General features: G+C 33.7%; 1 protein-coding gene across 4 annotated transcripts in view; it reads right to left on the minus strand.

Annotated features, from left to right (window-relative positions):
- LOC134234314 (uncharacterized) overlaps positions 1-25377 on the minus strand; it is a 45476-nt gene that overhangs the window by 14168 nt on the left and 5931 nt on the right. For 3 of the 4 annotated variants that reach the window (XM_062716364.1, XM_062716362.1, XM_062716361.1), the window contains exons 2-3: positions 23059-23242; positions 19426-20195 (exon numbers count right to left, since the gene is read on the minus strand). In XM_062716364.1, coding sequence (XP_062572348.1) covers positions 19426-20010 — 585 coding nt within the window. In that variant the 5' untranslated portion in view covers positions 20011-20195; positions 23059-23242. Of the gene's footprint in view, positions 1-19425; positions 20196-22328; positions 22429-23058; positions 23243-25377 lie in introns of those variants that run through there. The other variant, XM_062716363.1, reaches the window with a different exon arrangement.

Consider the following 25377-nt stretch of genomic DNA (forward strand, 5'->3'; position numbering starts at 1 on the left):
TAATATATTGATAGACCGTCTGTCAAATTATTTTTTCGGAGAGCTACAGTTCTGCAGCTAATGCACCCATATGCAGAGGTTAAAGTCTCAAATGAAAGATAAAATTCATGCAAGGCCAAGAGATCAAAAATGTTATTACCCAAAGAAAGGACTTGTGTCAAGGGATATACATGGTAAACATGAAAGCCGAAGCACCAACCATTCAAAAATGATGGCCAAGGTTAATGTTTTCTAAAAGTATGTCAAACTACAAAGGTCAAGATCAAAGGCTCCAAGTTAGTGGTACGCAAAGAAAAAACCTTGTCATTAGAAATAAACAAGCGAAATATAAAGAACCTCGCACCTACTGTTAAAAAGTTATGGTTAAAGTTTTTAAAAGTAGTTCAAACTCCAAAGTCAAGGTCAAAGGTCAAAATTGTTGATACAAGTATTCAAAGGAAGGTCTTGTCTCAAGGAAAAAAGCCAATTCCCAAATGTCCAAAAGTTATGCTCAAGGTAAAAGTAAGGTTAATTTGTGTAAAATTGGGTCAAACTCCAAGGTCAAAGTCAAGATGTCAAATATATTGGTACCCAAGGGATGGTTTAGTCAAAAGGAACACACATGTGAAAAATGAAAACCATAATTTAGCTCCAATCAATTAAAAGTTATGGAAAGGTTAAAATTTTTGCGGACATATAGACGACGGGCAGGATAAAAACTATATATACTTTTACTCCCGAATATTTGATTACGGGACTCGGGAGCATAAAAATATATCTTTAATGTAAACAAACAAACTACTTTTTATGTGCCAATTTTTTCTCCCGAATGAAAAAGAAAATTCCAAAACATTTGTACAATTGTATATGCACAGGAGAATCTTTAACCTTTGTAGCTTAAAACAAAATCTTTTTTTTTGTACTTAAAACGTTATATTTACAACCCCCCTTCCTCTCTCTCCCCGGATGAAATTAAATTTCTAAAAACTAAATGCATATCTACAAGATACCAACAATCACATTGCAAAAGATGATATGTTTACTGCAAAAAGATTTCGGAAAACCAGGTTTTAGTAGAAAAAAGCCTTTTTCAAATCGCAAATTGGGCCTCAAGATTAGACATGAAAACAATTACATGTAATGCCCTGTTCACACGGAGAGTTTAATTCGAATTAAACGTAAGTTTACTGCGAATTAGCTTCGCTTAGCGTGCACACGGAGAATTTAATGCGAATTAGTTTAATTCGAATTAGTTTACTGCGCATTAAATTACTTCGCATTAGCTCCGTGTGAACGCTAAGCGAAGCTAATTCGAATTAAATTCTGACGCATGCGTAATGGCAAAATTTAGTCAAATGCCACTTGTCGGTGGTCAGCCATAGGTACTTGTGCTATTTTTGAGTGAAAAACTAAGGAAAATTTTGTTAATCATCAAAATGTGCATACAGACACTTTGCCATTATGTCAAATGGATCTGCTTCTGCATAAGGTGACGTGATCTGCAAATGACGTCATAATAGCCGTGCTGACGCCGGGCTGCAGAAGTAAAATTTTAATTCGCATTAGTTTACTTCGAATTAGCTGTCGTGTGAACGCAATTTAATTCGCATTATTTTAATTCGCATTAGTTTACTTCGCATTAATTTACTGCGAATTAAACTCTCCGTGTGAACAGGGCATAAATATCATTTTACATCTGCAGGACACTTGTATACGAATCGTATACCAACTGCTACTGCATAAAAATGTCAGAGAACAAGACGATAATATGACAGACGGATGATAGATCAATATATTTTATGCTGCATTGTTAAAAGAAAGATAACTCGAGATGCTATATCAACTTTGAAAATTTTAATCTGACATCATTTAGAGTAATCTTTCCTTGTTCAATGTAAATTTTATTAATATATTAAAATGACAAGTAATACATCATTAGTTAAAAAACATTAATTAAAAATCAGACAAAATATTTTCGAATAATGCTATCCTTTATTATAGTGTAAAGGTTTTTTTTTTAATAGTTTATGATTAAAATTCTTACAGGAGTCCTTACTCTCACCACAGGCACCTGAAGTATGGATAATACCCCCCTTTTTTTTTAATGAAAAAAAAAATGTCAGAGTGTATTATACCTCGAAAATATAAAATTTCCCCGTCAAACACATCTATATGTCGTTAAATGCAAGCAAATTGTACTTTTTCTCACGTTTAAAGAATGGCCCTATTCGGTCATACTTCAGGTGCCTGTGCTCTCACATGTGCATTTGCCTGAGAGCATTCACTTTTTTCAAATGAATCTAATGAACCTATCTCCAAATCCCCTGTGGATGTTTCAATTGTACATGTACCTATCTTCAAACCATACCTATCTTTAAATCAATTTAAGGTAGGTATATACTTCAATATTGAATCTATCTTTAATCGAAATGAAGATAGGTGTAATTTATTAAACATTTAGACATATCTTTAATTCATTCAGACCTATTTTTAATTCCCTTATGCCTATTTTTAATTCATTTGGAGATAAGTTTAGTTATTAGAAGATAGGTTTAAATACTGAGTATTTAAGTTAATTTGGCGTTCCTTAAGCCAGCGCATTGTAAACTGTATTCTCATGGAATGAAAAGTTTTACATAATTATATAACTACTCAAGTTCAAGTTCATTTATTCGCTCAACACCATATTAAATACATGGTACATGAGGACAAAGATAAATATTTACAACATGTATATATATTATAATCAGGTCAGAGGTATAAGTATATGATATACACAATCAGAAAATGAGAAGGGAGAAAAATGGAAAAAGAAAATGAAGAAAAAAATATAATAAATAAAACATGTAATAATGACATAAATAAGGGGAACAAATTATGGAGGACAGACTAAATCGTATATTTTTGATATAAACATACAAAGTTTTTTAAGCGACATAGCATCTTGTTTTGTCATCAGTTGAGAAAATTTCAAAATATTAGGTCTAATAAAGTAGTACTCATTAATATACCTTTTCCTGATTTTTGACAGTGCATTACATTCAAGTATGAAATGAAATTCATCGGCAACATGTTTTGCATCACAGAGTGTACATAGTCTTTCATTTAATGGTATACCAGTCCATCTTCCCAGCTCAACTGGTAGACGGTGATTAGTAGTACGGAATTTGACAAGTATTTTTCTGAATTTTAGTGGTAAAATACTTAAATAATTTTCATACTCAAAATTTGTTTTAAAAGTCTTATACAAAATACCTTTAGAAGAACTATTAATATCAGAATTCCATTTTTGTATAAATTGATCTTGCAATCTTTGTTTAACAACAGCAGTAACCCAGTCTTGATTAAGATGATAATAAAACTGTTCATTCCAAATATGAGATAGTCCACATGAATCAAAAATGCGATGAACACAGTCAATCCAAGGGTTTTTACCAATTTCATATTGTGAATTAGCAATTAAATATTGATACAATATACATGAAATTTTCTTATCTGAGCTATTCAGTAACTTACACCAGTATGAAACTATTCTTGAATATATAATTACAGATAGTGGGAAACGTCCTGTTTCACCATAAACCATATAATTCGGGGTACTACTTTTTAAATACAGAATATGTTTCAGAAATTTTAAATGTACACGTTCAATAATATCTAGGTTTTCAAAACCCCAGATTTCACAACCATAAAGTAGCACTGGTAAAACCATTTTATCAAATAAATCAAGTTGACATACTACAGGGAGGTTAAACTGTCTTATTTTTCTGATAACACCGTACATTGCTTTTTGGGCTTGGTCACAGAGATGTTTCTTGGCTTTTAAAAAGGAGCCAGATCTTGAAAAGATGATACCAAGATATTTAAATTCTTTGACAGTTTCTAGACTTTTGTTATTATAATAAAATACTCTTTTGTTCAAAGGACCTTTTGAAAAAATTAATATTTTGGTTTTCTCAATATTTACTTGTAATTTCCACTCTGAGCAGTAGCTTTCAAATTCATTCAAAGCATTTTGTAGATCATCAGGAGTTTCTGCTAAAATGACAGTGTCATCGGCATATAAAAGTAAGAGGAGTTTCAAATAAACACATAAATCATTTTCTATCGATGTTGTAAGACTTTGTAAACCAATTATATTTCTATCAACAAGATAATTCTCTAAGTCATTAATGTACAAGGAAAATAAAAAAGGAGATAAGTTTTCCCCCTGCCGGACTCCGACATTACAAAAGAAAAAATCGGTTGTTGTGCCGTTCATCTTTATAAGTGATTTAATTCCCTTATACATATTTGTGATATACGTAAAGCATTTGCCTTTAATTCCATAATTTAAAAGTTTACTCCACAGACCGTTTCTCCAAACAGTATCAAACGCTTGCTTGAAATCTATAAAAGCACAAAAAAGTTTTTTCTTACACTTCATCAGTGTATTTGATAAAAAATGCAAAGTCAAAATATGGTCTAGAGTAGAATATTCTTTCCTAAAACCTGCTTGATTCTCTTGAATAAGTTCAATCTCATCTGCGTACATTTCTAATCGCTTGCTTAGTATACATGTGAAAAGTTTACCCAAACAGCTCAATAAAGTGATAGGACGGTAATTTTCTGGAGCGGTCGGATCGCCCTTATTTTTGTAAATAGGTTTAACAATACCCATTAGCCACTCATCTGGAACCAGTCCACTATCGAAAATAATGTTAAAAAACATCTTGTACACAGGTAAAAAGGTATACAATGTTGATGAAATATGTTCATTTACAATGTTATCAAAACCAGATGCTTTTCCATTTTTTAATTTATTTACTGCTTCTATAATTTCAGCGTCACTAATTTCACAATTAAGTATATCATTAGAAGATTCACTCGGATCTAGTTCTCTATCAGCCGAATTAAAATCATCATCATTAGACTCATTGTTACATTCATTAATACCTTTCAAATAATTAAATACCTCTTCAATATCTACAGCACTTTTTGACTCTTTATTAGAAGAATTTAATATTTTCCAGTAAGCTTTAGTATTTGTAGTACGTAGTTGCATGAGTTTACGAGTTAAGTCAGCTTTATATTTTCTAATACAGTTATCCATCACTTTTTTATAACTTCTACTCGTCTCTCTAAGGCTTTGTTTGTTTTCTTCTGATTTACATAAGTTATGCATTCTTTTAGCCAAGTGAAATTTCCTTCTAGCTGTTTTGCATTCTCTATTAAACCAAGGTTTGTTTCGTTTTTTATCCTTTGAATATTGACCCGTTGAAGAGATTCCAAAAGATTCTTTGACTGATTTAGTAAAAATATTACAAATATCTTTTGCTACCTTATTAATGTCAGTACTTGAAACATCATTATTACTCATTTCGATAAGGTTACGCTCAATTGATTTCACAGCTGAAATATCAATATTATTACGAAACTCGGCTTCCCTATCGGGGCACCATAATTTTACACCTGGTTGGTTTTCACACGTGGAGCTATTTTTAGACATTAAACAGGTGGACAAAGAAAAGGACAATGGATTATGTACATCTGAGAAAAGATTAGAGAACTCGTGTACTTCAAAATGTTGTAAAAGTTCAAAAATGTGTACACTGGCGATAACATAATCCACAGTACTACTGTTTTTACAGGTTACACAACCTTTGTTTTTGTCGGTACCAAATCTACTATTTACGATGTACAAATCGTTATTTTTACAGAAATCTATAAACTTATGGCCAAAATTATTGACAATAGTATCTTCAACACATCTATCTAAAGGAATATCGTATTTTTCAAAAATAAAAGCCCTTGATAACATAGAAGCTTCAAATGCACCCTCTGAATGATTAACATGTGTCAAAAAATTATCTGCAGTAAAATAATCCTTTAAATGACCTGTTCTTGCATTAAAATCACCCATTAAACATACATACTTATTATCATTAACTAAATTGATCAATTCTTGTTCGACCTCCAAAAAACTATCAGGGGATGAGTATTTACTGCCTTCGGGTGGTATATATAGAATGCCACACAATACATCTTCACTGGTACCAAGTAACACTTTGCCTACTTTAAACCATAAAACATATTTGCAATCAGTATTAATGACTTTGACATATTTAACAATATTATCCCTAACTGCCAACATAATACCCCCAGATCGAACATTCGTTAGCTTTTGTCTGTTTTTCATGAAAGTTACATAGCCAGGTATATCTATTTTATCCGAGTCGTCAGTTTTTGTTTCAGTTAGTCCAATTACATCATATTTGTCTATGAATTCTGTAAAATCGTTATAAAGTAGCCTATTTTTAACACCACACACATTTAAAGAAAGTATTTTCAACTTATTTACATTGTTCGTATTTACAGTATTGTTATTTTGAGTTAGCTGTTCTCCTGCGCGCCCCTACCTGGGACGATCGGGTGTTGACCCTTGACGTGGCCTTTTCAAAGATTGACGGTCGTCTGTTCCCCGTGAAGTTTCTCGGTTCGCTGGGTTTTGCTGGACTGTAACTGTCTCGGGAGCGGATCCAACGGGTGGGATGTATCTTTCTCCATCGATATAGAGAACGTCACGGACAAGACGTATTTTCTTCTTTCTGTCTTTCCTTGCCTGACGCATCACTGGGTAAAGCTTCTTCCTTCTCTCTTCAATTTCTGGGGGAAATTGTTCATTTACCCAGATATTGGTTCCGCTGAGTCTCCTTGCGGCGTTTGTGCGGATGTATTCACGGTCTTTGAAGAAGCTGAACTTCGCCACAATATTCCTCGGGTGCTCATTGAATTCACTCTTTTTACCGACCCTGTGCACTCTTTCAAACGGTATCACATAGTCTGTTCTAAATTTCCTCTGAATGAAATCCTGCAGAACCCTCTCTGTATCTTCCCAGGCACGCTCTGGGATACCGGAGAACACGAGGTTATCTCTCATGGATCTTGCCTGGAGATCAATCACCGAATTTTGGAGTTTCTCGTTGACTTCTTTCACCGATTCCAATTCATCTTTCACTTTATGATCTGCTACTATCTGCATCTGTATGCACTGGTCTAGGCTCTTCCTGTTGTTGTTGATTACTGTTCTATTCGCCTCCGTTGTCTCTTTTACCACGTCAAACACCTTACCAAGCCCACTCACATTGGATTCTAGATTTCGATATTCATCTTTCATCACCTTAACATCCTCATCTAGACTGCTTACTTGCGACTTCACCGAGCCCAGGGACTCCCGAATCTCTCTCAAAGACCCAATTTCCGCCTCAATTGCCGTCAATCTGGTTTCAAGTTTTTCATTTTTCACTTCAATGTTGGTAAGTTTTATGTTCATTTCAGTTAACAGAGAGTGTATTGATGTCAAGGTTACTTCACTATCATTGTTTTCACAAATTGTTTCATTACCAAAAATAACGGAGTGACTTTCCGCTAAAATCTTTGTGGTATCAGCTACAGTTTTAGACATACTCAGTTTGTAAAGGAAAAGATCCAGAAAGTATCGAAATTCTGGCCACTTCTTATTTTCACCGTTATTTACATTTGTTCTGTATGTACTGTACACTCTACGGTGAGCTAAGTTCACAGGTGAACCGGGCACATATTCAAACAATGGAAGTTTCTAATATTGCAAAAGTACTGCCAAATCATTGACAGAGTTAATCAAATAATATCACTAAACTATCACAGAACCACTTTCAACACAAAATACACAATCTTCACTTACTCAATCCTCCTTAAAATAGTTTTTATTCCATTTTTCACCGGAGCCAAATTAAACAGCTCTTACCGGCTCGGCGACCTCTGACCTCCCAAGGTATCGTTTATGCTACACAGTCATGAGAGGATCGGACATACCTTAAAACCTATACAAATGGTTCTTAAGTATAATATTGATAGTCTCAAGATCACGTATATATTGTACATCTTTGATAGATATTATTGAAACCAACACTGTTCAAAGATGCAAATTCTATTGCAAATCTGACTGACAAGGACTGTATAACGTAGATGAATATTACATTACAACGGTATTTACATTTGTATCCAATGTTTCGTCAACACTTCTTCCAGGCAAAGAGAGTTAAAATTTCATAAGTTTGATCCATATATACTACTAGTTTGCCTGCTAACATTAATATTTTATGCCCCCGTAGATTCGGACGTATTTGCCATGTCCGTCCGTCTGTCTGTCTAACTGTTTGTCCACAAAAATCATGAACTTTGCCCTTACTTTTTGATTTGTTGGAGCTATGTCTTTCATATTTCACATGTGTATTCCTCGTGACAGACCTTCCTTTGGGCACCAACATATTTGACCTCTCGATCTTGGAGTATGACCCACTTTTGCAAAAATTTACCAAACTTTACCCTTGGCAATAACTTTTGAACACTGAGTTGGTGCTAGGGCTTTCATATTTTGCATGTATATTCGTCATGACAAAACCTTTGACCCTTTGACATTGATCTTGGAGTTTGATCCACTTCAATTAAAAAAAAACTTCACAATATCATATAGTTGATGCTAGGACTTTATGATTTGCACGTGTGATTTTTATGAGAAGGCCTTTCCTTATACCTTAGATCTACATTTGAAAAAAAAAGCTTCACCTTTGCAATAACTTTTGAACAGTTGGTGCTAGAGCTCTAATATTTCACTTGTGTATTTCTTATGACAAGGCCTTCCCCGGGTACCTATAAAATTGATCCTGTTGACCTTGCATTTAAGAAATTTTAACTTTTGCCAAAAGATGCCTTATGGGGACATTAGTTTTTCACGAACAAACCTTCAAAATGGCCCTTGTAATCAATCATAATTATTTCAAACATACAAAGATATCAGTCGATATCAATAAATGTTCAGAAGTTTCTGAAACAAGTTAATTTATTCCGTGGTTGAAGAGGCCCTCAGAAGCATTGGAATTTCTTTTTAATTTCTTCTCTTTATTTTAGGCTGAATGCACGAGGCAATTATATATCTGATATACATGTATATTATATATTGGGGAATATATGATAAAAATATCATTTACATATTAATTCAATTTTTTTACAATATACTGTACACATTCACTCAACAGAGTTACCCAAAAAATGAAGATATTGAAGATGTACAATTAAATTTACATTTTTTTTTGTCTGAAAATCGCATACTTCAAATAATATTTCAAAATTTTTATCACTTTTCCCAGTCTTTCTTTATCTTAAACTTCATGATACTGGCAAAAGATCAGCATAATAGTATAGAAACATTGAAAAGTTTAAATTAAGAAAATATTATATTGCCTATTTGGATTTTTAATCAACCCAAATTAATATTCTCAATATGCATTAAGGACATAAAACGACAGTCGGAAAAAATATCCACGTATTTTTCTACTTTTTCAAATGAAAGGTTATTCCGTGGAATATGACCCCATGGAAAAATTAAAGTACATTTACATTAAAACTAATAATAATTGCATTGAACACCATGTAGCATTTCGTCATTAAATAAGCATAATTATAATTATCAATAGTACATACAGCATTGATTGGGTGAAAAATGTGTTGATGATATTGTCAACTCTGCTGATCAATGCCCGTAAAGTGAGGAGCTCTTTACGACACATCGTGTACATTTGCATCACAATCGAAGTGGCATTAGTTAAATAGAAATACAGATTCTGAAATATCTCCAAATCTGAAGAGTTCTGTCAGGCCAGGGGGTGCAATATGAAACAGGAAATGGACCGTCGTACGAGGTAGAAATCACGAGCTGTTGATACATTAATTGGAAGAAAAGAAAACCTGAGCACGTGGAATTGAGCCTTTTAGTTTTGGGAAATGAACAAGTTAAATAATGATCGCATTTGACTGTAAATTGCAATAAAAAGGAATGCAAACCTTTCTAATTTCCGACGGCTACAGGTGCCTATTAGGATGCATTAGAGAAGGCAAAGCGTTCTGAATTAAGAAAGTTACAGTGGGTAGAACAATTTAGTGACAAATTACTTTCAACTGGAAAACAAATAAAGGCTATTCGTTTAAAAGGGGCATGGGCACAAACCTTAAAAGGATCTTTATGTACAATTTATAATATACAAGAAGCCCATGGGCCTTAAAGGTCACCTGAGTATTATGAAACAACTTTCCAACAATTGGATTTGGTTTGTGTTTTAAACCAGAGGTCATGAAATCCACAATTTTGATGAGGCACCATTACTCAGTTTTTTTTACTATACATGCTTTAAGTTTGATTACTTTTATGCCCACAGGGATTGCAGGGGAACAAAAATTCATTTCCACACAATGCAGGATACGTAAAATATAGCCGTTGTTTCTTGTGTAACTATTTCTGATTTACATAAGTAAACCCAAATCTCACAGAATGCTAAAATTAATGTTAAAGAATTGTAAATAATGAAGACATAACCTCTATGTCTAATACGTGCAGTGTTACAGTTAATAGAGCCTGCGTTTTGTCCTTGGCTCCCTGCTGATTTCTAGACACTGGTCAACGCAAGCTACATGTGATATTATATCTCACATACCAAAGGACTATGCTCCAAGTGAACTCGGGGGTATTCTATTCAAATACAGTTTTAACGTAACAATTAATGTGAAATATGAAGAAATGATCGACTTTGCTGAGAAGTCTCTCATAACAAAGACACCCCGAGACAGGAGGCATCAGGGCATAGTCAACAGAGGGCGCAGCTGAACAGGCCGGGGGGAAAATGAGATTCATTAAGCTTTGTTCTTATAGTTATCAAAGTGAAAACAAAGACTAGCCATCAGATTAATATTTCTAGCTTTGACAAATAATAGAGACATGAAAAGAATGTTATAGAAAAACGATCGTATTCCAATTACAGTATTCTGTTAACGAATGATGGAAATAAAATGATTCGGGAGATATCAAATGATAAAGTATATATATATATGTATTAAACTAAGTTACTAGGAAATAAAAAAAAAATTCACAGTAAAGTAAAACCAGACAACAAATTTGGTTTAATAAAAATAACGCGAAGAAATCTTCTTTCAAAATACCGGTATTCATGATTGAAAATTACGATTTTCATTGGCTTGGCAACCAGGAGACAGAAAACAAGAGGCTTAAGGGCCTGAACGGTCACCTGAGTAATATAATACCCCAAAAAACATCCAGAGAAGAAATTAAATCAAATCAAATGCTAACAACACAGAAAAGAAATGAAAGATGAGGACATGTTACCCAAAGCAAGAGGAATAGATTATCAGAGATCAACAAAATAATTAGTGTATAGGACGGTTTAGTACTTCGTAACCATTTTTATCGCCTTGTCCGTACGTCAGTCTAGCTGTCTATCTGTCTGTTTGTTCGCAAAAACTTTAATCTTATCCATTATTTTTGAATGGATGCAGCTATGGCTTTCATATTTCATAGGAGTAATCCTGGTGACAAGGCTTTTTTTCGAGTACTAGTACTAAACCTGACCTCTTGCCCTTGAAAATTAAGAAGCCCAAAAAATTAAACTTTTACTTTGGCCAAAACTTTCCGAACAATTGGTGCTAGGGATTTCCAATCTGATTAGAATTAGCTCTTTCTTACTTTATGAAATTCTGACGGTCGCTGTACAGAGCGATTTAATACATCACATATGTAACCATTGTGACAAGACCTTTCAAAAGTAAAAATATTTTTTACCTTGACCTTAGAGTTTGACCCACTTTTCAAAATATTTCAACTTGGGTATACATTTTGAACAGTTAGCACTACGTCTACGGCTATCATATTTCAAGTATATATTCCTTGTGATAAGACCTCTGTCTGGATAATAACAATTCTGACTTTGGCCTTGGATTTTGACTTGCATTTGAAAAACTTCGATCTTCGCCATAAGCTGCCATATGAGAACATCAGTGTTTCACAAGCACATCTTGTTTGATATCAGAAATTCAAATTACTGCTATCAATAATAGCGAGCGCAGCGAGGCGGCGCGAAGCGCCGCTCGCGTAGCGAGCTCAATAGACTAACGTGTACGAACAGAGGAAATTCAGGTTGAAATCTGTTCCAAGAAATTTTTATGAGTCCACGTGAAAAAATTCCTGACTCTCAATAATCCTTTGCGGTGCATAGCAACATGGTGGCTTAAACATAGCAACAACTTACTTGAAAAAAATTACAAACAACGATTTAATGCAATCTCCATGCCATAAAAATATCGTTTGCATCCCAAGTCTACAGAACTTTTTATTTGACGTCATACTTTCGTCACTTTAACGGTTCGGGTATTTCCGATTTTGTCGGAAACTTCCGAGAAATTCGGAATCTCGATCCCGATGCTTGGGAAGTGATTTTTTTGTATGATTTTCTTTTTTCTTTCTTTTTCTTGAATGATAGGCAGTACATGTGTAGGTTTATGATAGTACGTAACTGCGCTCGCCCCAACGGTCACACCGTAAAACATATTACTTTTATGATATCAGAAATTATTCAAATGGCGCCTCATACGTAACAGACCATAAAGAAGATCGATTTATTTACTTGCCTGTACTTTCGCCATTTGTCACTATCACCTTGTTAAAACTTTAATCACAGTAGTGCTTGAGCAGCATTACTAATTTTATCTCATTCCCTCTCACATTACCTCTCTCGGTCTTTAAAGAATATTTAATGCACAAAGATAAGGTATTTTATTTTATTTTCATTCATCTATTATTTACCAGTCTAGCACTATAAAAGTACTTTCTGTATTATATGTCATAAAATTCTTGTATAAAACTCTTTATAGAACTTTCAGATATTTATTTCATGGGTGAAAATCAAGGGGGGATAACTTTTTTCAGTATAATTAAGTATAATGACGTAAAAGAAGATTTGAAAGGATTTTTTTTTAGAATCTGCATATTAAACAAAGCACACGTTTCTGGGAATTTGCGGAACTCGTAGGATAGCAAATCACTGATTAAGAATTTGATTTCGACGAAAACGCTTTTGACTGTCAACACATAGTCTGTCTCGTTTTTCAAATATGCCACAATGCATCAAGTTCTCACAGAATATTGATAAACAGTCCTATCAGTAGTTTTGTACCTCATTAAGAGAGAAAGGTGAGCATGATATAACTGTGTTTCGGCAGGTTTTTGAGGACAAAGCAGGTTGTTATTGCCATGTCTCTTAATGTATTTTATTGAACATTTTAGCACGAGATAAAAGAATAAACTTCATGAACTGTTTTTTAGCTTTTGCAAAATTTGGAGAGAAAAAAAAGGCTAGAAGTGATTTTTAAACATTAATTTCTACGTATGCAGCTAAAAGTCAAGGTTAAAGTTTTTCGATGAAGGTCAAACTGAAAGGAAGTGATGAGACGAGAAAACGTAGGTGCAGAGGAAAAGCAATAATAACCCGAGTATAACACAACCACAGAGTTCAACTCCTACGGAAGAAGAATATTAAAGTTTTTCTTGATATCTACTAAAAGGCCAGCTGTCATAATGTCAAACATTTTGACCCCAAAGAAAAGTCTTCGCACAAGGAATACATATAGGTGAAACAGAAATTAAGCCAAGGTTAACGTTTTATAATTTATAAAAATGTGCCGATACATGTTGTTAGCTCTAAAAATATCATGCTAGAAATACATGTAGTGAAAATATTTCCGATTTCCAGGGTACAAGTATTGGAATATCTATGAAATTTTAAAGACGGTGATAATTTTCACGTCCGATTCTACCCATTTATTCATAGTTGAATGAATATATATCCAAATAATTTATAACACAACTATAACCAACAGTTATTTTGAAAGTATGTATTTTTCCCCCAAATAAATCAGTGAATTAACCAAGAGAAATAAATTTTCTTCTCATGAGGCAATGAAACCTGATAATTTTATATACTTTATCATTACTCTGGATCATTTTAACTGCCATTTGCATATGTCTATATCGACAAACTTCATAGTGACTGATGCCATGGACAAAATATCCAGCTTTAGCTGATAGTCTTCGAACTTCTGATCATATTGTTAAGCTAGCATGTCTGTTTATTAACAACGACTCTTAATAGGTTTCTATAAATCTGCATTTGTAAGTTTGAACATCAGTTTCATATAAAGAAAAGAGAGGAAATTATTTGTCAACATTTATTATTGATAGTAATTATACGTTGATAGGCATCTGTTTACAGTCTATATTGAGCTGTCTTTCCTGTTAAATATACTAGTACTCGTAAAATTCTAGTTGTAGAAAGTAAATCATGCAATAGTTTATACATTGAACTCTTATTTACATTCTATCAATTGAGTAAACTAAAAACAAATTCCATGTTAGCTTACATCGGCCGTCGTTAGTTCGTTTGCCTGCCTGTATTCCTATGTCTTCCTGTATGCACACTTTAAAAAAAAATTCTCCTCCAGAACCTCATAAAACCTATTGCAACCAAGCTTGACACAAAATAGCTGCAGAACTGGGAACAAAGCATCAATTGCGAAAATGGGTTTGATTTTATACAATGAAGGACCGCACCATCTTCAAGGCTTCTGCATAGGAATGGTAGCAATAATGAATATCGTTTTGCATAGGAGTATATCATATAGGGAAATGGTTTAAAATTTGATAGCAGTTTAGCCTAAGTAAGTAAAACTAATGTGTAAGTATCCCTACATTAAATATTCAAGTTTGTTGAAGCCATAGTCTGTAAGTTGCTAAAAATGGTGAGCTATAACGTTTAATACGGCATTTTAAATAAAATCTTCTTTTTACGTGGCTTGAAACCGCCCAAGCTAGTAGGACTCCATGCATCTTACACTTCTGCAAAACAGTAAATGTAAACTGCAGTCTAGCTGAAGATGTCTTGAAAAATGGCATGGACGGCCGGAGAGCTACAGTGCCACCAATTGAAAACAATCGTATATTTATTGTGCATATTAAAAAAAGTTTTCTCGATTCATTTATCTGTGTATATCAAAATATAACTATAACCTTTATTTCTCAATACACGATTTTACTACTTCTACAACAAAATTGTATTTCAAGACCAAATTGTCTTGCCACCCAATATGGCAAGATAAATAGAGGAAATTTTTGCTGCTGTAAATTTCAGGCCCACTAGGGCTATTGACAACGGTTTTCGGGAATGTTTTATTGTGGAAGTAGTTAATGAATGTGTAAGGAGAACATGGTTTGTAATATTTTGGGATGGTAGTCAAATTATACAAAAAAATAAGTCGAGAAACAGCGCATATTTTTGAGAGCAATAAACATTTTTTTAAAATTTGAATGGCACTGTACCTCCCTGATCGTCCATCCCAAATGTTTGAACTGTCCAGCGAATTACAGGACTGCACAGCCAACTGTCTGACTGCAGTCATCGTCATGTACTATACACTCATAGGCACTTGTGTTTGTAATACTAGTAGATTAAGTTTGTTAAAATCATACTATGGGTTAAAAATTATCACCGCCTGTCCGTACACTAGCTGTATAATCATGGTTAGGATACGGCCATCATAAGGGTTCAATTAAAAAAAGAAAAGAAATGAATTTGTGCAAGAGTATCAATACTCTTCAAGACTTCAAACTAGAATATGTAAGTAATCGTACTAAAAATAAAATCGGTGAACCTATGGAATCATAGTTGTTGGCAATAATTAATAAATTTATCTAAATATTTAAAATGTCAAATCGTGGCTCGTAAGCTTCGTGTTTTATTCTGTCATTTACAATCCATCACTTATTTTAATAAAGTTCAGCATGAGTATTTGAATAAAAATAAAGGTTATTCATATTATACACTTGAAACTTTGATGTTATCTCATATAATAACGTATTTACCATAAATTGGATCTTAGCTATACAACCTCTATTGACAGTTCCTGAAAAGGATTATCCTCTGTACACATCTAACTGCAGGCTACCAAACAATATACTCTTCAAATTTTTTTTAAAGCGAGGGGAGATGGTGGTTCAGATGTTATTAATGAGGGTCTATACAGTAACTTTTATTAGTTCACCTGAGTCACCCAGGTGACCTATTGCTATCCGTTTTCGTCCGTCGTCGTCCGTTGTGTGTCGTGTGTTGACATTTGAACATTTTCTGGTTCTTCTCTGAAACCACTGAACCAATTTCAACCAAATTTGGTATACAGCATCTATGGATAAAGGGGAACAAAAATTGTGAATTTTATGGTCCCCGCCCCCTGGGGCCTGAGGGGTGGGGCCAAAACCACTAAAACTAATAAAATCTTTAAAAAAAAAACTTCTTCTTAATTACTCCTGGACATCAAGCAGTCAAACTGTTGGCATGAATGTAATGAGCATTGAGTCCTCTACCAAAATTGTGAAATTCATGGCCCCAGGTCAGGGGTTCTGGTGTTAGGACAGGGCTCTATTGATTATATAGTGAAAATGCATTAATTCTTTTAAAATCTTCTTCTGTGCTCTTGGGTATTAAATAAACTACTAGTAACTAAGTACATAGTTATGATGAGCAAGAGTGCCTCTTTCAAAATTGTGAATTTTATGGCCCCAGGGTCAGGGGTTCTGGCGTTAGGGCGGGGCTCTATTCCTTTGATTATGTAGTGAAAATGCATTAATTCTTTGAAAAATCTTCTTCTGTGCTCCTGGGTATTAAATAAATTAACTAAGTACATAGTCATGATGAGCAAGAGTGCCTCTACCAAAATTGTTAAATTCATGGCCCCATGGCAGGGTCAGGGGTTCTGGTGTTACGGCAGGGCTCTGTTGATTATATAGTGAAAATACATTAAAATCTTTTCCTTTGCTCCTGGGTATTACCGGTATGCCAATGATCCAAGTATATATATATTAATGATGAAGAAAGGTGCATCTAGCAAAATTGTTAATTTCATGCCCCCTGGCATGAAATCATTGGGTGGGGGGTGTCATAGTCTGAAAATAAATTAATGCGTTGAAATCTGCTCTTTGGCAATAATCAACCATTTACGATGAAATAATTGATAAAATTTCCAAATTTTGAAATATGTTGCCCCAGGATCAGTGGTTCCTTTAGGGTGGGGTGCACAACTGGTTGTAAAGTGGAAGTGCATATTCTCTTTCTTACTCTGATCTACCTCAGTCTGGGTATTAAGTAACTAGGGTAAGCATGCTAAGTGTATAATTATGATAAGCAATGGCGCCTCTTTCAAACTTGTGAATTTCATGGCCTCTGGTTTAAAACACGAACTAAATTCAAATGTTTGAAAGTTGTTACATGATACTCAGGTGACCTATAAGGCCCGTGGGCCTCTTGTTTTCTTTTACGTAGTAACCACATTAGAATGGAGTGTGTTGCCCCCTTCCTCTACTCCCAATTCACAAGTCTGTGACAGGACTCGCATTTGATAGATAAACCGTGATGCAGGAAGGTCCGTTTTGAATAGAAATCGGATTTAGAAAAAAATACTGTTTTATTTGACGGTCAATGTAATGTTTTCTTTCTTAATCTTTGATTGAAACATCACGTTCTCACGGAATCCAGAAAGATACTCAGAGCCTGAGACTGTGTACATTACTCGTAGAAAACGTAACAAATTGTTTCACAACGTTTGTGCAGGCCCTTGAGATGAAACCTGTTATCGAAAATATGCGAGATATTTGATTTACATTTGATTTATCTCCGCAAGACATCGGGAGGTAACAGAGTAAACTTTTTTGTTTGGTCGTCATATTTAATAACATTATAGACTTCTGTGCAAATAAAAGTGCACAATTAGAGTTTTGCAAATTATAGCATTATAAAAAGGGGATAAATTGCGTAATGGTTGTTATGTTGAAATAAAATCGAATAGGTTTAGGTTAATGTGAATAAATATAACAACAAACAACAAAAGTTATATTTATGAAAGAAAATTAACCAATTTCAACTTTGGAACTGGTTACATCTTCCGGCTATTTAATAGGTGAACTGTTAATATATGAACTGTTAGCAAATGCCAACAAGAAGTTATGCAAAGTATGATTGTTACAATGGTAAATATCATTTTTAGGCGTTTAAATAATTCATAGTTTCTCGTATACATTAATGAAAATGATATACTAGTACATTGTATCGACAATAAATTTGAATTTCTTTCAACCTAATCTTATCCGCATTACCAAAGTGCTTTGTCGGTATTTCCATATTAACCATCCCAGGGAATTGAAATGAATTTGTGATAACGAGGCAAAGAAAATGGTTTTGGAGTGATTGACCATTATCTTACGTGTTATTGTCTCCAAGTAAATTGATGAACACTATTTGCATTCTGTCCAGCTAGGTTTTGTATTATAAAAGATATCGTGTAAGCACCATCGGCTTTCGACTGATCCTGTACGGACTTCTGGTTATACAAAGGCCAATGCACGGTGCTAAATAGAGAGGATGTCACCTTCTCTGTAGGAAAAGTTATATTACTGAAAATTTCTCATTTATGAATCCTGAAAGATGTTGCAATTGAATTGTTCCTTTGTTTATAATTTCAAAAGACTTGTTTTCTAATTGCATACATGTATGTACAAATGTACTATCATATTTTACATGTAATGTCACATATACCATACAGAATAAAAAGGCTATCCTAGACAAAAAGAAATACACAGACTGGATTTTGATTTCTAAAGCATTCCTTGCTCAGATATCTGTATACACATTTCTAAATGCGATTGCTCCAAAGGTTTGAGACGAGATTGTTCTTCAAATTAAGGATTAATATTGATTCAAACTATAAATCCTGAAAAATATTAACAAAAATAATCATTCTAATATGATTAAGATACTAATAAATCACTGTCGTTTTCATTATTTTTGTAAATCATTCTACACGTTTATTGACTTCTCCTGTTGAGTGAAAATCAAGGTATCTTGGCATGTTCTGAAGAAACTAATACCTGTACATCATTACTGAAACATCTATAACCACTTTGTTCAATCCTTGGACTTAATGAATACCTCTATACACAGATAATCATCATATTCAGAGTTTTTTTTATTTCCATGTGTTGTCTTATTCAGCGATGTAGAAGGATCCGTCGTATTTTTTGTATAGCGCTATTTGTTAAAATTAAATATTTCATCAATTTTCAACGAAAGCTTCTGATTCATGAATTCTACGTAAATCTGGGCATTTCAGAAATATAAAGATTTTCGATTGAATCGTGAATCATTAAAGCATTTGAAATAAATATTGTTCATCAAACACATTTAGACCTGTGCTGCACTGCAGTTGTTTAAAAGTGCATTGCAATGCTGAAAGTTTTAAGGAAAGGAAAAATGACATATATCATTTTTTTCGGCGTTTTGTGTTAACTCGATAAGGGAAGATCTGTTTACTACATAATTTTTCCAAGTACATGGATATAGAACGTTTTTACTGATGTACGTTAGACGATATTTGTTGAATTTTTACTTTTAAGTTCTTAAAAGTAAAAATTTTAATGTTTTTAATTTCTTTCCATTGAAGGTAACTAGGTATTGTCTTTGTAATGAATCAGTATCTCCTTACCTTACATGAGAATTTGGTGATGGTATTTTTGTTAGATCGTCGTAGCATTGTCAGCATGTACTCCAGATAGATTCCAACTCGAGTGTAAAAACATCTATTGTCCCAACATCCCTCCAAATTATCAAAATCCACGCCAGCCTTCCGAAGGAATGAAACACTTCTCTTGTCTATGGCAATCTGATAGTCCTTCTTCAGATTTGAAATTTTATCATTGGCTTCGTATATGGTCAGTTTTGAGACCCTGCCTGTTCGTAGAGCCAGCAGCGCTGCGGTCAGGCCGATGGGTCCAGCTCCCAGGACGACCACCGAGACTCGGGCCCTCTGGTGGCGGATCCTATCGTAGAATGTCTTTACAGAGGCGAAGAGGATAACCACTACGGCAGTCATAATAACGTTTGGTTGAATCTGGGGAAAGAAAGGCGGTGGGACCGTCTCATTGCAAATCATCTTAGACGGTAGATCAAGACGTGCACGTGTCCAGTTCAAATTCTGATCAGCAAAGCCCGTTATGACGTCGTTACGTACCAAACGAGTTTGTATTGTCAAAAACACCAAAAATATCATTTTCTTCACAAAACATGTCATTTAGAATTTTTCTACACCTTTTTTGAAATGATTTGTAAAAGCTCTGCTCGACAAAAAGCCCGAGATCAATGTTAACACGGAGGACTCAGAGTGGCTGGTATTAAGGAAGCATGACTCGGTATTGAGCGCATCGATTCTCTTCAGGCCGTCTTCCTTTGAGTATATATATGATGATCTTTAACAGCCTGTAAAGGTAATGAAATATCATTGATATCGGCTCACTATGGATTATTTTAGTTTTTTTTGAATGTGTACCTGTAATAGTCTAATGGAATTGCCACATGCTTTTCTAACTTTTTCATAAAATGTTACAATGAGCAAGGAGTTAATTACTATGTATCGATAAGGTGTTAAGAAGAACATAAACGTGTAATTGGAGACCTGTTATCGATATCTGCATATACAGAAGGGCTACATTCAGATGAAATAATTGGAACATCATAATTACATGCATTCATAAATAACACAATCCCTTATAATAAAAAAATCAACGTACGTGTATTAATGAGATTTTTGTACTACAATCACAACTGGAAAAGGTACATGTACATGTACGTTAGAATTTACGCGTATACTTGGCCATTGCATCGATTTAGCTCAAGGTAAATCCTCTGATTCATAAATCGACAATTAAGTAATTGAAAATCCCACAAATTTTCTCTGCATTGAATTGAATCCACACAGTAATGTATTTAACCCAAAGTATTTCTTCGAAGTTAATCATTATACACTTTTAAAAGTATATCATATAGTGAAAATTATCAGATCTAATTATAATAATCGGTATAACATATAATCGATGAAGGCAAATAGAAACATCAGATATGCCTTTTCTTACTGAAAATAATCAACAATTATATTCTAGGTCAAAAAATTATAGGTATTCGAGCAGTCAGAAAAATGTTCGTGGCTTCTGTTTCTTTCAGTGTATTGTGTAAAAAGCTTTTACTTCCATTGCAAGACATCACAGATCACATTTAATTTCATATCGTGCTAATAAGCATTGAATTCTAAGAAAATCCTATTTCTCTAAAATTGTTTTTTTTTTTTTTACTTTTTCAGGGTTCAAATGTCAATTTTTAATTCATAAGACTCTTTTTAAGATTTCAAAGAGCCTTAAATCACATTTAGATGCATAGGTTAAGAATTATTAAATGAACAGCTTTCAATTTCAAGCTTCATGTTGAGACTTTTTAGTTTAAAAACAAAGAGCTATTTTGAGAGTTATCCTTCCTGACTGGGGATCGGATGTCCTTAATTCTCAATTTAAATACACACTGCATTCAAAAAATTCATGTTTATATTCAGAACCCAAAACAAATAAGCAGTCTTGTCAAATATATATCATTCTCATCTCTTTTAATATATAACGACAGAATGTCATACTTTAATCATGACACATCTCAATATGTAATACAATTTATACAATATAACATACCAGTACAATTACTCAATCACATTTTTAAAAATCTAAACTTTTTAACGATAAATTTAAAAATTGAACATTATTTTTATCAACATAATTTGTATTTTTAAGGTGAACTAGTCCAAGCACCACGAAATATGTTGTACTACTAGTATTAGATGTAAAAGGACATAACGAAAAAGAGTGAGAAACAATTAATTTAAAAAAAAAAAAGGCCCCAGGATCATGAAACATCTTAAGCTTAACTCAAAATCTCCATTTTTAAAATAAAAATTGTACAAGTCAAGCAGACCAAAATTTAAAAAAAAAGTCATTAAATATTGCTACTCAGAAGTGTTGCTATCTGCAAATTTCGAAATGAAATCCTTAATTCATGAATATTTTATAGGCGATTGAAAATTTGGCCTAAATCTAAGATCCTTTCATGATCCTTGGGCCTCAGGCTACTGTTTCTAATATTTGGTTAAAGAAATGTGAAAAGCTACCATCAAACACGTGGAACACGGAACAAAACGAAAAAAACAACTGATAACAATATTGTATAGAATTAATAACGACGAATGATTGTAGTAATTTGTCGCACATCACAGTTAAATCATTTCATACAGTAATTCTATCCCTGATGAAATGGATTATTACAAGGTCATCTAGTATCTACATACTGATGCTTAGACTTCGGGGTCAAAATGTGGTCTATACATCACACACTATTATTAGTCATCATTTGACATGTTCTTTCCTTCACTATATAGAGATTAATTAACTGAATCTGACCATTCACATAAAGAACAATCCAACTAGCCATTAAATTTTAACCTTTTTGTCTAGCCAATGAATTGTATGCTTTTTGACCAGAAGAGAGTTACTAATGTACGAATGAGATGTATCTTACCAGTTCCTAATGTAATAATCATAATAATCCCAGCTTGTCCTGAGGCTGCATTCGTAAAAATAAACGGTTTGCTCAACTTGCACTATTCCATTACACCAAATCAGGCCTACAAAACGACCATTACAATCACATATGCATATTTATATTCATATGCCTACCACACACTTTTACACAGGCGGTACTAGTCACCAGCGTGGTGCAGTCGTTAAAGCGATTGCTCTAGATTGCCGGAAAGGGGTTAATCTTTACGTCTCGGGTTCGAATCCCACTGCATTCCTTAGGGAAAAATGTTTAAACCCAGATCCCGTGTTGCATTACATGTAGCTAAGTTCTGGCACGGAAAAAGAACCCTCATTGCTTAACAGTCCAAAGTGCTGAGTGTAGCTTACACAATTGGTCCACATGGGACTACCGCAATACAAGTAAAGACTAAATACACTAAATATATTATAATATAAATAGATTACCATTATATCTTATATAACCTCTTATACAGGTATATTAAACTATTACACGATATACAGAACTATCATTTTATTTGAAAGTTTTAGCACGAAGTTTATGACACAGGACTTTATTGGCGGTAAAAATTTGATTTTTTAAAAATATCTTCAAACGAATCTTATTAATGTAATGAATCTAAAGATGTCCAGAAAATCAATAAGAAAGATAGGATTACTACCATTTTTTCTTGAGATGAATTCATAAGACAGACAAATAAAATCTATACCTAGTAAGAGTCTGTCATGTGCTAATTTCCACTTTTGTTCCCGGCCACCGTGATATGCATAATCATTAGAAAGAAGCCATTCTTCACCACATCAAACGCCGGGATAAGGCATCAATTTATAGCCTCGTTAAATCTTTTCTAAGGATTGCAGACTTCACATTATAATGGATTCTCGAAAGAATGCCTGTCAAACAAAAAATGCAGATAAATATACAATTCTAAAAAGTAAACAAAGAAGGAGAACAGAAATGCTTGCTTTCTTTGTATATTTTACAATATGCAGGTGCGCTTTGTCTACAGACGAAGCATGCGTCTTATAACCCTCTATAAGTCCGATAAGCCATTGTCTGGAATTGTTATTATAGTCGTTTATCGATAACTTTCCTACAATCATTTTAGAAAGCAGATTCAAAGAATTTGTCAGCAAAGAAAATCGCATGGGTTTATTATTTCTTCTATAATCAATAATGCTTTTGTATACCTATAGATATTTTTTTAAAAAATCACACTGAAAGATCTTCGTCCTTGATAAGATTTATTACAAGTCTGTACAGATATGGAAACGTAATTGAATCTAAATCAATCAACTAACACACACACACACACACACACCCTCTCTCACACACACACACACACAGAGAGAGAGAGAGAGAGAGAGAGAGAGAGAGAGAGAGAGAGAGAGAGAGAGAGCACAGGTGCTTGAGGACTGGACCCCTCCCCCCTTCGATATAGACCCTTGGGCTTTTTCGACTTTTTTTTCATAAATGATCTTTCATTGACATATTTGTGCTACAATCTATACCAACAGATCGAAAAATTACCTTTAACAAACTTTTTTTTAAAAATCTACCTTACATTCTATTTATAAAAATCATATAGAGTGGGGTAGAGATTTTTATAAAATGTTAATTTAAGCAAATTTTCTGACTTGATAGGATAGATTATATCACAAATGTGTCATCCTTATATAGTTTATGTAAAAAAGGTCTAACAGGCCCGGGGGTCTATATTAGGGGTGGGTGGGTTCCTGTTCTCAAGCACCTGTGTGAGAGAGAGAGTTTAAATTTGTCTCTATTCATGAATCTTTAAAAATATTTGGAACCCTGCTCTTGGAGAATATCCCATATGGTACATGGAGTAATAATTTTATCCCTCTGTCGGATGTCTGTTCCATTGGCCCAATCTGATCCACCCTCAGAATACTCGTGCAAAAGATTGTGTCGTAACATTACATCTATTTTCTGGATCAAAGGTCAAGGTCAGTTACTTTGGACATATTAAACAATGCTATGACAAACCACCCTGAGACATAATCAGTCTCGATCGTTCTCTTCAAAGACCCTCTGATATATATCCAGTTCTAGCATGTTTTAAGGACATACGCAAGGAACCTTACCTACTGATAATTTTTCAAGATATTTTAAATTTTAAGTTATAATACCATTACATGTTCTTATACAAAAAATCAGCATGTGTTACCAGGGGTTTTGAAAAGATATAAAATTATGAAAATTTTTGCATTATTGAAAGAAAAATGTTACAAAAATTATCAAACATAAATTCCAGATTTTTTTTCATCAAAAGAAGAAGGTATGGTTTCCATACAAATTTTGCCCTGTGATTTTCTAAAAAATGAAACTGGTGTAAAAGTTGAAAACTCATGCTTTTTAAATAATTGAAATTCAATGCAGAAAAATCATACAATTCATTTTTCTCACATGTGTTTTTAAATGCTAATTATGACGTCATAAACATGTGCATTTTCCCGTATTTTCTTAAAAAGTTGCAGAAGACACCAATTTTCAATGGAATTTTCTTTCAGATAACATTGTCCACAGGCATCGCCCACAAAGATCTTGAGATATGTTACTTGTTATTGAATTTTGCACAAAATATCAAAAAATTAACGTGGGCGACGGCTGTGGACATTGTTTTCTAAAAGGAAAATCACCCTTGAAATCTGCCATTTTGAAGCTTTTTCTGTTGAAAATAGAGAAATGCTTCATATTAATGACGTCATATTTGCAGAATGGTAAACCTTCATGCCATATTCTTTCCTGATTTATCAGAGTCATTTATTTAACTAATATTTAAGCCAGTTTCAAAACTTTTTGATGTCATTACATTTTTAGGGCGCAATAAAGCTAAAACCATACCTTCTTCTTTGTTTTAGATGAGGTGTACAAATCGATAAATAGACATTAAAAGTATTGCACATAGTTCTTTCATTTAGTGCAACTCTTCAACTCCAGAGAAGAACCCAATAAAGTTGCATATGACCTTAAAAACCATATTTGACCATGTTCGGTTTATATACTT

Source organism: Saccostrea cucullata, unplaced genomic scaffold, assembly GCF_032062105.1.
Source record: "Saccostrea cucullata isolate Sc308-1 unplaced genomic scaffold, CSIRO_AGI_Scuc_v1 ctg783, whole genome shotgun sequence".
NCBI lineage: Eukaryota > Metazoa > Mollusca > Bivalvia > Ostreida > Ostreidae > Saccostrea > Saccostrea cuccullata.